The following is a 13,876-nucleotide window of genomic DNA, read 5'->3' on the forward strand; positions in this document are numbered from 1 at the left end:
GCACATGGGGAGAAGAACGAGCTGCCTTTATTGGAGAGGAACTGGAAGCAAAGCAATGTTCTTATGGGGAAACCGGATAAAGAAAATGAGACATTGGATAATTAGGCACTTGATCAAATGTACTAGGTCAACAGCAAAAAGCAGGACAAGAACTCAGGACACCATTTAACGAGTCTGTAGTATGGTCTTTTCTCAATACTAGAACTTACCAAGCAACTGTTTGATCTGCTACTGTTTCAATCACAGTATAGAGAGCAAAAACGATCCAGTACATCATCCATCGAACCTGGAAATAATAAAAATACTTATGAAATAAAAAAGTAAAATTATTTGTAACTGAATAATTACGTATCTCTCATATATACACATACATTTCTAAATGTACAGTATGTTGGACCAAGTGCAGAAGGTGATGGTTGAATTTTCAACAGATTTCATGTCTGAGTTCCTCACACCACTGCACCAACAGTCCTGGAGTACAAGAACCAAAGACTGCCCTGGCTGGTGTAGCTCAGTGGATTGAGTGCGGGCTGTGAACCAAAGGGTCACTGGTTCGATTCCTGGTCAGGGCACATGCCTGGGTTGCAGGCCAGGCGCCTAGTGGGGGTCACTTGAGAGGCAACCACACATGATGTTTCTCTTCCTCTCTTTCGCCTTCCCTTTCCCTCTCTCTAAAAATAAATAATTAAAAAAAAAAAAAAAGAACCAAAGACTAACAAATCTCAGGGCCCGTTACAATGTAATATAAGGATCTGAATGAAAGAATTGGAAAAATAGGATATAGTTCTCCTAACTAAAGGAAAGTTCTATAAAAGATCTCATTCTTTTCTATAATCTTCTTTTGGAAGGCTATCAACTATTTAATTATCATATAAATAATACAGTATAATATGGTAAGACCACATTCAATTTGCATTGGCTTTTTAAATTTTGCATTCCTATTTTCTCCATCTATATAAACTTTTCAGAAACTAAAGAACAATCCTGGATTTCTTATACCCAGAATGCTAGTTATGTACTTTGAAAATCTAAGGTTAGTGTCTTCTTCCTCTTTCCCTACGTATAAGCCTATCACCTCTCCTTTCATACACCCTTTTCTTCTACTCCATTACCACAATGGTAGTTGTGGACAGACTGAATGTTTGTGTCCCCCTCTAAGTTCATATATTAAAATCCTAGTCCCAAATGTGTGTCAGGAGGTGGGGCTACTGGGAGGGGATTAGGTCATAAAGGCAGAGCCCTCAAGAATTAACGTCCTTCTAAAAGGACCTCCAGGGAGCTCTCTCCCCACTTCCACGATGTGAGGACACAGCCAAAAGATGATGGTCTCTGAACCAATTGTTTTTCAATTCTCTCTCCCTCTCTTATACTCAGCACAGAGATCTCAAAGAACAGAGTATATCCCCATCTTTCCTGGGAAAGTGGAGGCTTAAATTAACTGGTCTCTCTCAAAGAAAGTTTAGGTAACTTTGAGAAGAGTAAATAATGACTTAAATAATTTTCCATTATTTCACATATTCATTATTTCACAATTTCATAACCATCATTCTGACTATGACCTTTCAAATGAAAAATAACAATAAATGATACTCAAAGGAGAGTCATAATTTGCCTGTTGATAGACTTGAGTGAAGGTGAAAGGGACTGTACAGGTGAGTAGTTATGGTGATGCGCCCTGAGAGTCTAGCTCTCAGATGGAGCAGAGCTGCTACACATGTCACAGATCTCAACAACACCCTTGCTTCAGTATAGTCAAATGCTTTTCAGTTTTCAAATAAAATTATCAAATTGATTTTAAAACCCACAATATAAGTAATTGCTTTAAACTATTATATATGATGTTTATCTCTTAAAAAGCAAAACATATTTACTTAGGTTGTGAGAATATTTAATAATGTCAAAAATAAAGGGTATGCTTTATGTCAAAAAAAGAAGGGTATGCTTTTTTAGTTAAAAAACAACAAACTATCCAGTCAATAGGGTATTTCTGGACATTTTTCTGGGAAATTTGCTAGTTTTCTATAAGGAAGACTCCATGGTTTTAAATTATCTTTAATGAATACATTCTTTGACAATACACTCTCTTAACTTCATGGAATTTTTGTTCTCCTTATTAGAAATATGGAGCTCAAGGACAGTTGAATCCAGGCAATAGTTAAATAAATTCATTTTGTGTGTGTGTGTGTGTGTGTGTGTGTGTGTGTGTCATTCACAGGCACAACCACAAAGAAAGTCAATGTTGAAAAGATATTGCTTCCTTTTTTCCATTAATGGATTGGGTTGGGATTTTATACCAAATGGTTACTCAGCAAAGCTTTTATTAAAACTATACCTCAAGGCTGCTCAGCATATTGTAAGGTTTTTGCCCAAAGAAAAAACAGAAAGAAGTCAAAGTTAAAAAAAGAAAGAAGAGGGCAAGTCACTAAATTATAAGTACAATTAAAAATCCGTGATGATAAAACATTCATTAGACCAGCAGAAAATGTCAATAACAAAATGCAGTACTAAAAAAAACTGGTAGGAAAACAGTCACACTGATAATCTTATAAATATATGCAACAATATAATGGAAATAAGTGCTATTAAAATAGCATGTAAATAAAAGCCAGTCACTTAACATGTAACTTTAATAAATTACAACCTACCTTTTAAGACACACATGCACACACACCCCCTTACTTTTAATCTTTCATATCAGACAAAATTTAGGCAATTCTTAAGGACTTGAGTGGCATCATTACATTATAATACTCATTGAAAAAGTACTGTAGCAAAACCTACTCATGTTGGGGGAACAGAAACAGGAATATGACAGCTTCTGTCCTCAAGAATTTAACATTTTACTGGGGAGAAAAATGAATAAATGACTGTGATTAAAAAAGAAGTTTATTAGATGCTCCAGCTCCAGGATGAGTCAAGATAATGCAAATTTAAGGAAAGCTTACTAAAGGGGCTATTTATAAAGTTGTGGGCAGGTTGAGGAAAATCAGTAAAGGATAGTGGCACACCCTTGAGCTGGCAAAGGCAGGGCCTGGCATCACTCCTAGGCACAAAGGAGGGATGAGTGGGAAAGGTTTCCCAGAACCCAGACAGGGTAACTGTAGGGAAGGGCTACAGCCTCAGGTAGTCACAGCTAGCCAGTGGGGCCAGGAAGTCTGATCACAATACTCTGACCTCATGTTCTCTCCTGCGTTCACATCTTTTGCAGGAGCCTCACCTGGGCCAAACCCAAAGGGAGGCCAGACCTGTCTGTATGGATCAGCCCCCTGGGCCATAAGGAAGGACAAGAAATGGAATGTGGAGGGGAAGCTCCAATGGGGGGACAGAAGGTTCCAGCATTACTCAGCATGTCAGCTCTTTGAAACATATCCAGAATGGAGTCCCTTCTCACCACTTCCACAGACACCTCCCCAGCCCAGGGGACCAGAATCTCCTTATGATTATTCCCATAGCTGTTCACTCTGCTTTGTTGGGTCTATTTTGCACAGAGCAGTTTGAGTTATCTCCTTAAAACACAAGCCAGCTCATGTCATTCCTCTGTTCAGATCCCTCTGATGATGGTCCCATTGGAAATCTCACTACAGCCTAGGGAGGCCCTATGGCTCTGGCATGGGCTGCCACTCTGGTCTCCTCTGGAATTCTTCCTCCTTCCCTGTTTTGCTCCAATCACATCAGAACTTTCACCGTCCTTTGTGTATGGATATCCTCCTGCCTCAGGGCCTTAGGATACACTGTTTCCTTGCCTAAAATGCTCTTCCCCTTGTGAAGAGCCTTCTCACTTGTTTCAGGTCTCTGCTTAAATAATTATCAAATAATTAATTAATCAAATCAATTATCAAATAATTTCCTAACCATTCTGCTTAAAATATCAATATCCTCCTAATTCCTTCATCTTGCTTTTTAGCACATATCACACATCATAGACACATCTAACAAATATTTACTCCCCCTCCCCACCTTTCCCTACTTGAATGTAAACTCCAAGACAGCAAAAACTTTGTTTTGTGCACTGCTGAATCCCCTGTGCTGGGCACAGAAGGTGCTCAGGAAATACACGATGGTGGACTGCTGATTGAATATGGACCTGCACATGGCTTAGTGTGCTCTTTTTTGTTGGGAGTGCAGAAAATCAGACAGCAGATAAGAGGTGAAGACATGAAGGGTAAACATAAACTAGTATTTTAAGAGATCTGATTTAAAGAGAAAAAAGGGAGAAAATAAAAAGTAGCATGAGGCAAAATAAAAGCATGTTTACGTCCTCAAGGATGGCACACTTTACCAGGGAGATGCTGAGATTCAAATTGTTAGAGAGCAGAGATACTTAATGGAACCAGATCCCAGATGAAACAGGCAAGAATAAGATTAGGAAGAAGAGCAGGCTCAAGAAAGAAACAGGGATGCATCTTTCTCGGGGCAAGGAGGAAAGAAAAGAATGGTCATGTTGGAAAGAGGGCTGAAGCGGTCGCAGTTGATGACCTCTACTTTTACTCTGCAGTAGAAGGGCAGACCACCTGTTGAGGCTGGGGATGAGAGGATTTAAGAGGAGCAGTAAAGGTTGAGAAAAGATGTTTATACAGATGGGAAAGGGGACAGCTTAGGGTAGAAGTGGAACAGATTATGTGACTGAGGATGCTCTCTGCTGCTCCAGGTGTTCAAGACGGGGCTACCATGAAAGGTCTAGGACAGTGAAACAAGAGGGAAACAGAGGTGACAGTGTGCTGTCCATAAGTAGGCATAATGATAACAGTGGAGGCTGAGAAGTGGCCCAACCAGGGCCAATGCTTCTCGGCCACATGTGTCCCATCCTCACCAATAGAATGTGAACTAAGGCTTTTGAGAAGTGGGTGTATCTCCCCCACAGCTAGTTCCCTCCTTCCTGCTGGCTGGGACATTACAGAACGGAGCCACCTTGGGAGCTCTTTGATGTTAAAGATGGGCAGAGCCCCAGTTCTTAAGAGGTTGCCTGAGGAGAAATCCTTGCTGAAGTGAACACCTAAGCTGGACAGTTACGTGAGAGAAAAATACATTTTCATATTCCTTCTGCATTTTTATTGCATTTATAATTATAACAGCTCAGCCTACCCTAACATGAAGGGTCATACTCTAATCTCTGTGGAGATGAGAAAGCAAGGCTATGTGAGCAGTGGTCCCAGAATTACGCGGGTGTCAGTCACAGTGCTGTGGCTGCCTTCTGTGGCACAGCCAGGGCCCTGGCCAGTGGTGATGGCTAATATTACCACAATGATCTAGAAATGGAGAAGAGGACTACCATTTTAAGAAATTCTGGCTGAGATACTCCCAGGGACTCTCAGAACGATTTGGAAGAAACTGAAGGATAGGAAGAATTGATGTTCTCATGTCGTAGTCTGGGGCAGAGTCAGAGAAATACTATTTTGTATTTTACTGTGACCCCTCGGCAAATGTGACTTCTGTCTGTGTGAATATGTTAGTTACCACCTTCACTGTCAGTATATATGACTATTAGCAATCCCCTTCTATTTTCGATATGCCCAAAAATCAGAGAAATTATTATAAGTTTGTTAGAAATATGAGTTAAGTTTAAAGTAAATATTCTGCATAGGAGTCTGAGATATCCAAAGACTGAAGTGCAGCCCTGGCCGGAGTGGATCAGTTGATTGGACATCGTCCTGCAAAGCAAAAGGTCCCTGGTTTGAGTCCTGGTGAGGGCACAGGCCTGGGTTGTGGGTTGGGGCCCCAGTCAGGGCACGTCTGAGAGGCAACCGATTACCATTTCTCTCTCACACTGATGTTTCTCTTCCTCTCTTTCTCCCTTCCTTCCCCCGCTAAAAAATATTAAAAAAAAAAAAGAGTAAAGTGCATAAAAGTCAGTATGAAGACTACATGAAAGAGTTGTTTGATCGTCTATTTTGCTTACTTGTTTTCTTTCCCAAGAGTATACCTAATGCCTAGTATGGTACCTGGCACAAAACAGATGTTCAAAAATACTTATTGGAAGAATTAATAAACTGGGCTAACTTACAAGCAAGACTGTAATTTCCATTTTTCCTAATTATTTGGTAATAAACTTCTTTTGAAAGTAGTTACAATGTAATAGCTGTCATATCGTGAAATACTTTACCCAATATATTTTTCATGACTAGAGGAATGTGATGAATGCTTTAATATAAATTTAATTTAATATAAAAAAAGATTCCTCAAAGAGAATCTTAAAATCATTCAAATATTAAAATTAACTTATTTTCTAAGAAAATATACTCTTATAATTAGGCAAGGCTTCTTTTGATGATTATAGTATCATCTGTGATATAAAACCATAGTATCTAAAAATTACATTCCAGTTTATATAGTTCATAGATGAGGTTATCTTACTTAACAAGCCAGTACTTGTTTTATTACTACTCAAAGTCCGTAAGGCTTTCATAAAGCCTTAGCATTTCAGAAACCCAGACAGTCATGTGATGGTGTTCTTAGCTTTACTCTCTCAAAGGAATTAGAGGATATTTTAAGCCTGAGAGAATACTGTGAAACGAATATACCCACAGGCTAAATTTACTATCAAAAGACCATGCTCCATTTAGGTATGCACTTACCTATCCAGATGCCAAGAGAAAAGTTGGCCTCATTTCATGATCTTTTAGCATTTTTCAACAAAACAAGTTCTTATAATTCACATTCTTAGACAATTTTTATGAAACTGATTTAGATCCCCAGACGAACACAGAGCAAACTAGAGTAAACTACAACTGTAAAACAATATTCTGGATTTCCAGCACAGAAATTGAGAGCAATGCATAGGCCCTAAATATTTATGGGATATTATGTTCTGTTGGGAAGCAGGTCACTATAGATTTCTAAGGGTCATGGTTAACAGCAGTAATGGCATATTAATTAAGAAGTATTTTTCTTACATTGAATCTTTATATAATTTATTCTATGCTATGATTAGTGTGACATTATAATAGCAATATCAATACAGACATGTTAAATGACATAATTATGCTAAGTTATATTTGTATGATGAAAAGAAAAATTATGTGGTATATTAATTTGGTAAATATTACTTAAGGCTTATTATGAACAAACTCTTTTGACATGAAATCTTCATAAACCCTGATGTCAAGGCATTCTTAATCTCAAGAGCTTTCATGGGTGGGATTAATGAAAGAAGACAATAAAAGGATAAGAATAGGTGCTTATCAGCACAGTGTCAGATCCAGCATATAACTACTATTTTATCATATATTATTCACTTGCCTTGTCTGAATAAACTAGCACTTCCAAAGGAAAGCCTTCCCTGACTACCCCGTCCCTTCCTAGGGTCACACAGACTCTGCACTGTACTTGTCATTGCAGCATGTCTGTGTAAGTGTTTATGTAGCGTCTGTCGCTGCCATTTGACTGTACCAACCAACAGGGACCGAAATTGCCTTGTTTACCATCATGTTCTCAGCACCCAGTACCCTGAACCTGGTAAAAACAAGCACAGACTTGCACTTAACGGTTTCTTAATTTTAAGGTCTGAGCTGATGCAGGATTCAAACAAGTAACTCTGGACTGCAAACAGCAGTTTATAACATAAAATAGCCTATTTTGTCACAGTTTTCAAAGTTATCAGAGAGTAAACAGCTTCCCAACATCTCTTAATTTCACATTCTTTAATCATAAAGTAATTAATGTTGGTCTTTAGGAGATAATTAAAAATTACATATGCATAATGACTTCAATGATAACCGCACTTAAGTAAATCCAGAGCATAAAATGCTAAAATATGCTTCACTGGAAAAAAAAAATCTTTTTTTCCTGTGAAGCCTGAAAAAAAAATAAACACTGCTGAATTTCAGACCACCCAAAAAGAATTTTATTTTGTGACCATTATTAGTTATTCACTCAAGTCAACTCACCCTAAACATTCACTGTACACCATGTTTCAGGGATAGCAGAGAGAACTTCTAATACAGAATTCTTCAGAAATACTACAGAGTTGGAAAGATTTTTCCTGTTTCATTAACATTATGCAATAATTTGGTTACTTCATAATGATTTCCCCCCATTCAAAACAAAAGGAACAAAATGTGAAATCAGATACAAAAACTCCCTCTTTTATCCAACCCAGATGGCTCAGTTATGGGATTTTTCCCAGAGCTGTGCTAAGTTACAAGCATGCTTGAAAATAAGCTAGTTGAAGTTCAATCCTAAGTGTTTAGAGACCATGGGTGAAAACAGTTTTTGTTTTGTTTTGTTTTGAAAGATGGGGCATGTGTTGGGTAAATATTTTAGGCTTGGATTGATTTGGGCTTCTTCAGCTTTGGGGTACTTCCTGCCCCTCTGCCCCATTGAAGAATGTCTCAACTTTCTACAGCTCCTCAGGACTCAGATATGTGGGAGTTACATTTTCAGATGCTGAACTGCCAGCAACGTGGTTTACCTGCGGTTTACAGGTACCACTGCCAAAGACCACCCAGAATATCCTGCTGTTTTGAAGGAGAAAGCCTTATATTATACAGATGTTTCTGGTGTTAAAATGGGGCAGAATGTAACTAGAAATACTGCAATAATAATGCCTCAGTCTTTTCCCAGTGCCCTAGAATCATAGAAGTCCCATGTCTCTCATCCCCTGACCCTGATAGTTTGAAGAACTTGAGGTAAGAAAAAGTGCAAACATGTTTTAAAACTACATAATTAATTTTACAAAATGTGTTGAGAAGATGTAGAACGCAGGAACTGCTTTTAGACACTGCTTCCAGGAGCAAAATTTAGGAAGGAATAACCTCTCAGTCCAAAACAGCTCTCTCCATTCACATTGACTGAGAATTCACACCTCACTTTTTACAAAGTTGTTATTGAATGTATTGGGGTGACATTATTTAATAAAATTATACAGGTTTCAGGTGTACAATTCTACAAGACATCACCTGTATATTGTTTGTGTGTTCACCACCCCAAGTCAAGTCTCCTTCCATCACTATTTATCCATTTACCCTCTTCTACCTTCTGCTACCCCCCTTTCCCTCTGGTAATCACCAAACTGTTGTCAATGAGGGTTTTTTTTTTCCTTTGCTTAATCCTTTTAACTGTGTCATCCAGTCCCCAACTCCCTTCCCCTCTGAGAGTTGTCAGTCTATTCTCTGTATTTATGAGTCTGTTTCTATTTTGTTTGTTAGTTTATTTTGCTCATTAGATTCCATATATAAGTGAGGTTATATGGTATTTGTCTTTCTCTGACTGACTTATTTAACTTAGCATAATAGCCTCCAGGTGCATCTATGCTGTCACAAAGGGCAAGATGTCCTTTTTTTTTAAACAGCTGAGTAGTATTCTATTGTGTAAATATACCACAGCATTTTTATCCACTCATCTGCTGGTGGACATCTGGGCTGCTTCCATGTCTTAGCTATTGTACACACCACTGCAATGAACATACGTGTGCATATTTTCTTTCAAAACAATGTTTTAGGTTTCTTTGGATATATTCCCAGGACTTCACTTTTTATATTGTTTAAAGTCATATTGATTTATATGGAATAATAAATATTTGTAAGAGGCACAGGTCCCTTTCAATAACACCACATAAAATTTCTCCAGATTTTAGCTTGGCAAAGAGCCTACTCAGATAGAGCAGTAAACTGGGCTAAAAGGACATCCTAGAGCTCATCTGAGTTTCCGTTCTAAATTGTCAGGCTACCTTCTTTTTTCCATTAGTGTTCCCAAACTCTTGGCCCATTGTGTACGTTTCCTAGCTGAGGCATGTCCAAGGGCTGGTACCACTTCTTAGGCACCATGGTCCCCCTATGCCTCATCTATAGTCACATAGTCAATTCCATCTTGCTATTTCCACAAGTAAATTAATAGCCTAGCCACTAAAAGGCTATTTCTCCAGGTGAAATAGCAAAATTATATGACTAATACAGTAAATGAAAAATGTCCTTCTTTAGCTAAGATACCACTCTTTATCTACAAGTTGTAGCTTTATATTATAGGCTTGACAGCATACTTTAAACATGCAATAATTATTCAGATAGTGAAGAAGTCTTTTAAAACAAAAAAAAAAATTTTTTGTTTTTATCCTCATTCGAGGACATTTCCTCACTGGTTCTTGGAGAGAGAGGAAGGGAGACAGAGAAACATCGATGCAATAGAGAAATACTGACTGACCACCTCCCACACCCAAACGGACTGGGATCACACACCCAGACCGGAAATTGAAACCACAACCCTGCAGTTAGAGGATGATGCTCCAACCAATGTAGCCACACCGGCCAGGGCCATAGTCTCCTTTAGAAGCAGACTGGTAGAAAACAACTCCAGGAAGAATCAATCCCTGTCATGACTGAAATGACCCTTTGTTATCAAATTACTTCTCTCCAAAAGCACGTGCAATCACCCTCACATAGAGAACTGAGGTTCACATTTGGTTGAGTGCAGAGAGAAGCAGGTGATAGAACACAGGAGACTCGGGGTGAGGAAGGGCTTGCTGCGGGCCAGAGTGCAGTACGGCATGAAGGCCTGGGGTAAACATAGGGAGAGGAACAAAGAGGCTGGAGAAAGACACAGAAAAAAAGATGGATGATTCTAAAGGGAAATTTTATTGACAAAAAATTTTGTATATGGGCAGCCCTAAAACAGGGAAACTAGGATGAAGTCCAACTCAATAGTCTTACCCTCCAGTTCCAACATACTGTTAAGTGTGTTAAAATATTCTTTTTTATAATATATTCCAAGTTGCTAATCAGTCCATTTAAATACAGATGTTTCTAAAACAATGTTACGTAGTCCCCATCTGCATACATAAGCATTTAAAAAGCACAATGTGATAATTATTCACTTTTCACAATAAAATAGTGTACTTCTTAATGATTTTCATCTTGGCTTTGACTAACAATTACTTGGGGATTAAAAATTTACAAAAAAGATTGTATATAGAAACACACCCACACACAAATTACATGCATTCCTACGTCCCATTATCACAAGGTACAGAGAGAGCAGCCAGGTGTTTAAAAGGGAAGTTTCATGCGTGTTTCTGATGTATAACCACAGTTGAGAACATGCACACAATTCTTGCTACTTGAACTGTGGTCTGTAGACCAGTAGCATTAGCATTACCTGGGAGCCTGTTGGAAATGCAGAATCTCAAGCCCAGGCCAGACTTACTAAATCACAATCTGCACTTCAACTCGGGGGAATTCCTATGCTCCTTAAAGTCTGAGGAGCACCGCAGCAGGAGGTTCCTCTGTGCAAATCCCTGCGATACCATGTGGAGAAAGGTGGTATCATTCATAAAGGGAATGTAAGAAGAGACTTGGGTTTGGAGAAAAGAACATGAACTAAGTTTTGTGTGATAATTTGTTAAGTGTAAAAAGTTAAAATGTGCCCTTATTTAAATAACACTGTATAGGCACACGATCATTAAAAAAAAAAACAAAACCAAAAAGCTCGTAAAACAGAAGAGGCTGGACCTTTTGTCCACTTCTCAGAGGCACTGTTTAGGGCTATCAGTTGAGCCAACACAAGCTACAGCCAGGAAATGGAATTCTACAGGCTCTTCACCCCGAAGTTCCATGAGGACCATCCCTGTTGTCTACCCAACCCAAGAAAGAGCCCAGTTATCTGGACAGTAACCACTTGGTGGACTCTGCTTCCCTTCCGAAGGAGGAAGTGCCTGCACAGTCTTCCCTAAGAGTGAATCTAAATCTGCCTCCTACAGAGAGAAGGTGAGAATGCTGATTACTAGGCTGATAATATATTCAAACACTATGTTAATGACAAAAACTTCCCCAGTTGGCTTCCATAATATATTTTGCCAATCTTCTTATGGACTTAACATAATAAAACTGGAGTGTTACATATTTTTTTTAAAAGATGCCTGTTGGAAACCTTTGAAAGTTGATGTAATATTTTAAAATAAAACCATTCTACTCAACCTATTTCTGTGACTTTTCAAAACCTTTGAATATATTTTTTCATTTTACCACTTGAGTTTAGATTTGTGTGTTTTTTAAAGGAATCAATCTATATTTATTCTAGCCAGCAGATAGACTAAATTTCATATATTTATATAATTCAATATATTTAAAAAATTTTATAGCTTTTAAAAAGAACTTCACCTTTTCACAATTCCATTACATTTCTGAAGTCAAATCTCATGAGCTTTTAAAATTCCATGAGGTTTTGCTGAGAAGTTTTATTTTTCTTACTTAGCTAAAATCTTCAGGAATAGCTCTAGATTTTATATTTTTGGGAGGTCCTCTCAGTGTGATGGCAATCTGGCTGACAATATGATTATTATAGCTGTAGCTGGTAAAGCACTACATTTCTCTAATTACATAATGGAAAGATGATGTATATATCTGAGCATGCTAAAGGTAGATCCTGGTATTGCGTAAAAGAGGAGCTTTCTCTTCATAAATAATGTAACTTTCAGCTGAAAAGGAAAAAGACCTGGTATATCTTATATTATTAGAAAACATTCTATTTAAAAATCTTTTTAGATAGTTCGATATTACTGTCAACTTTAGCATTGCTTGCTTAACACCATTTTTAAATTTTTGTGGTTTTTTAATTTTTAAAGATCTTATTTATTTATTTTTAGAGAGAGGGGAAGGGAGGGAGAAAGAGAGGGAGAGAAACATCAATGTGTGGTTGCCTCTCGCATGTCCCCCACTGGGGACCTGGCCCATAACCCAGGCATTTGCCCTAACTGGGAATCAAACCGGCGACCCTTTGGTTCGCAGCCCATGCTCACTCTACTGAGCTATACCAGCCAGGGTTTTCTTTAACCCCTTTCTTGTTTCTCATTTTGTCAAACCTTTTTTCTACTCTTCTCCCTATCGTAGCTATATTAAGTGTTTATCTTACCAGACTTGTGCAAGGGAACAGTTCTTAGATATTGCCATTCTCTCAATTTCATTTATATTTTTATTTTTTTTTTATTGCTTTATTCAGCTGGCTTTCTTTATAAATTACTTTAACTTTGATATTTTTCTTGCTTTGAGGGTCGAATGCTTCCTTTTTCCCTTCCTTTTCAAGATATAGGTTTATAAAGCTATTATATTCAAGAATATAAACTGTAATATATGTTACTGTCATTTTAGTTTTAAAATTCTTCCAGTACTGAACATTTGTATTTTCTCTTGTATGCAATTATTATTTCTCCCTTTTGGGACTTATTGGGGCTTTCTTCAAAATAGTGAGCTTACAGATTCTGAACAGATAAGTGGGAGGCAGAACATTGGCTGCCTCTGAACACAGTTCTCCCTGCAGGGAGGGTGGTGACAACTGAGGTTTTTGGTTGCTGTAGCTTTCATGATTTTAAGCTGTTCCATCGTTAGGGATTAGGGTGGAGGTGGCTAGGCCTCCCTCCAATTTATTACTTAACATTTCCTTTAATGGAAACATCAGTTTCTGTCCCTGTTTTTAAAAATCTGTTTCCATTGGCACTAGTTGGTAAAGTTTTTCCTAGATATTAGCAAATGCCTGACATAGCCTCATAAGTTTAAATGTTACCGTGAGAATTTTTTTCTTTATTTCTGTTTTCCAAAGCATTTGTATTGGAAGCCAGAAAAGGACAAGACAGCTGTGGTTGGTCAGCTACATCTTGACGTGAAAGTTGTGGGAATGCTTTCAATTTACTTCATAAAGATAAAGGGGTATTCTAATTCACACACTCAAATTTTAGAAGAAACTGTGTTAGGCATTCATTTAAAATTCCCCAATTACACAACTTTATTCAAATTTAATACTTGTTTTCTAAAGTGGATCACTGTAATGATCCTGAGATATTCATGAAGAAATTGTGTTTAGAAAACATAAGGTAGAATATATATCACTTGATAATAACACTATCAATTATTTCAGCAGCAAAGTCACAGGCTGATATGAGTTACACATATAATAA

The 13,876-nt window shown here is 37.9% G+C and overlaps 1 protein-coding gene across 1 annotated transcript in view; it reads right to left on the reverse strand.

Annotated features, from left to right (window-relative positions):
- The window catches only part of REEP3 (receptor accessory protein 3), a 78,484-nt gene that overhangs the window by 24,854 nt on the left and 39,754 nt on the right, over positions 1-13,876 (reverse strand). Inside the window, exon 3 of the mRNA XM_045842051.1 lies at positions 210-286. Within this exon, the coding sequence (XP_045698007.1) occupies positions 210-286 (77 nt within the window). The remainder of the gene's footprint in view (positions 1-209; positions 287-13,876) is intronic.

The sequence above is a fragment of the Phyllostomus hastatus genome, unplaced genomic scaffold (assembly GCF_019186645.2).
Source record: "Phyllostomus hastatus isolate PE091 unplaced genomic scaffold, TTU_PhHast_1.1 phas_contig_38, whole genome shotgun sequence".
NCBI lineage: Eukaryota > Metazoa > Chordata > Mammalia > Chiroptera > Phyllostomidae > Phyllostomus > Phyllostomus hastatus.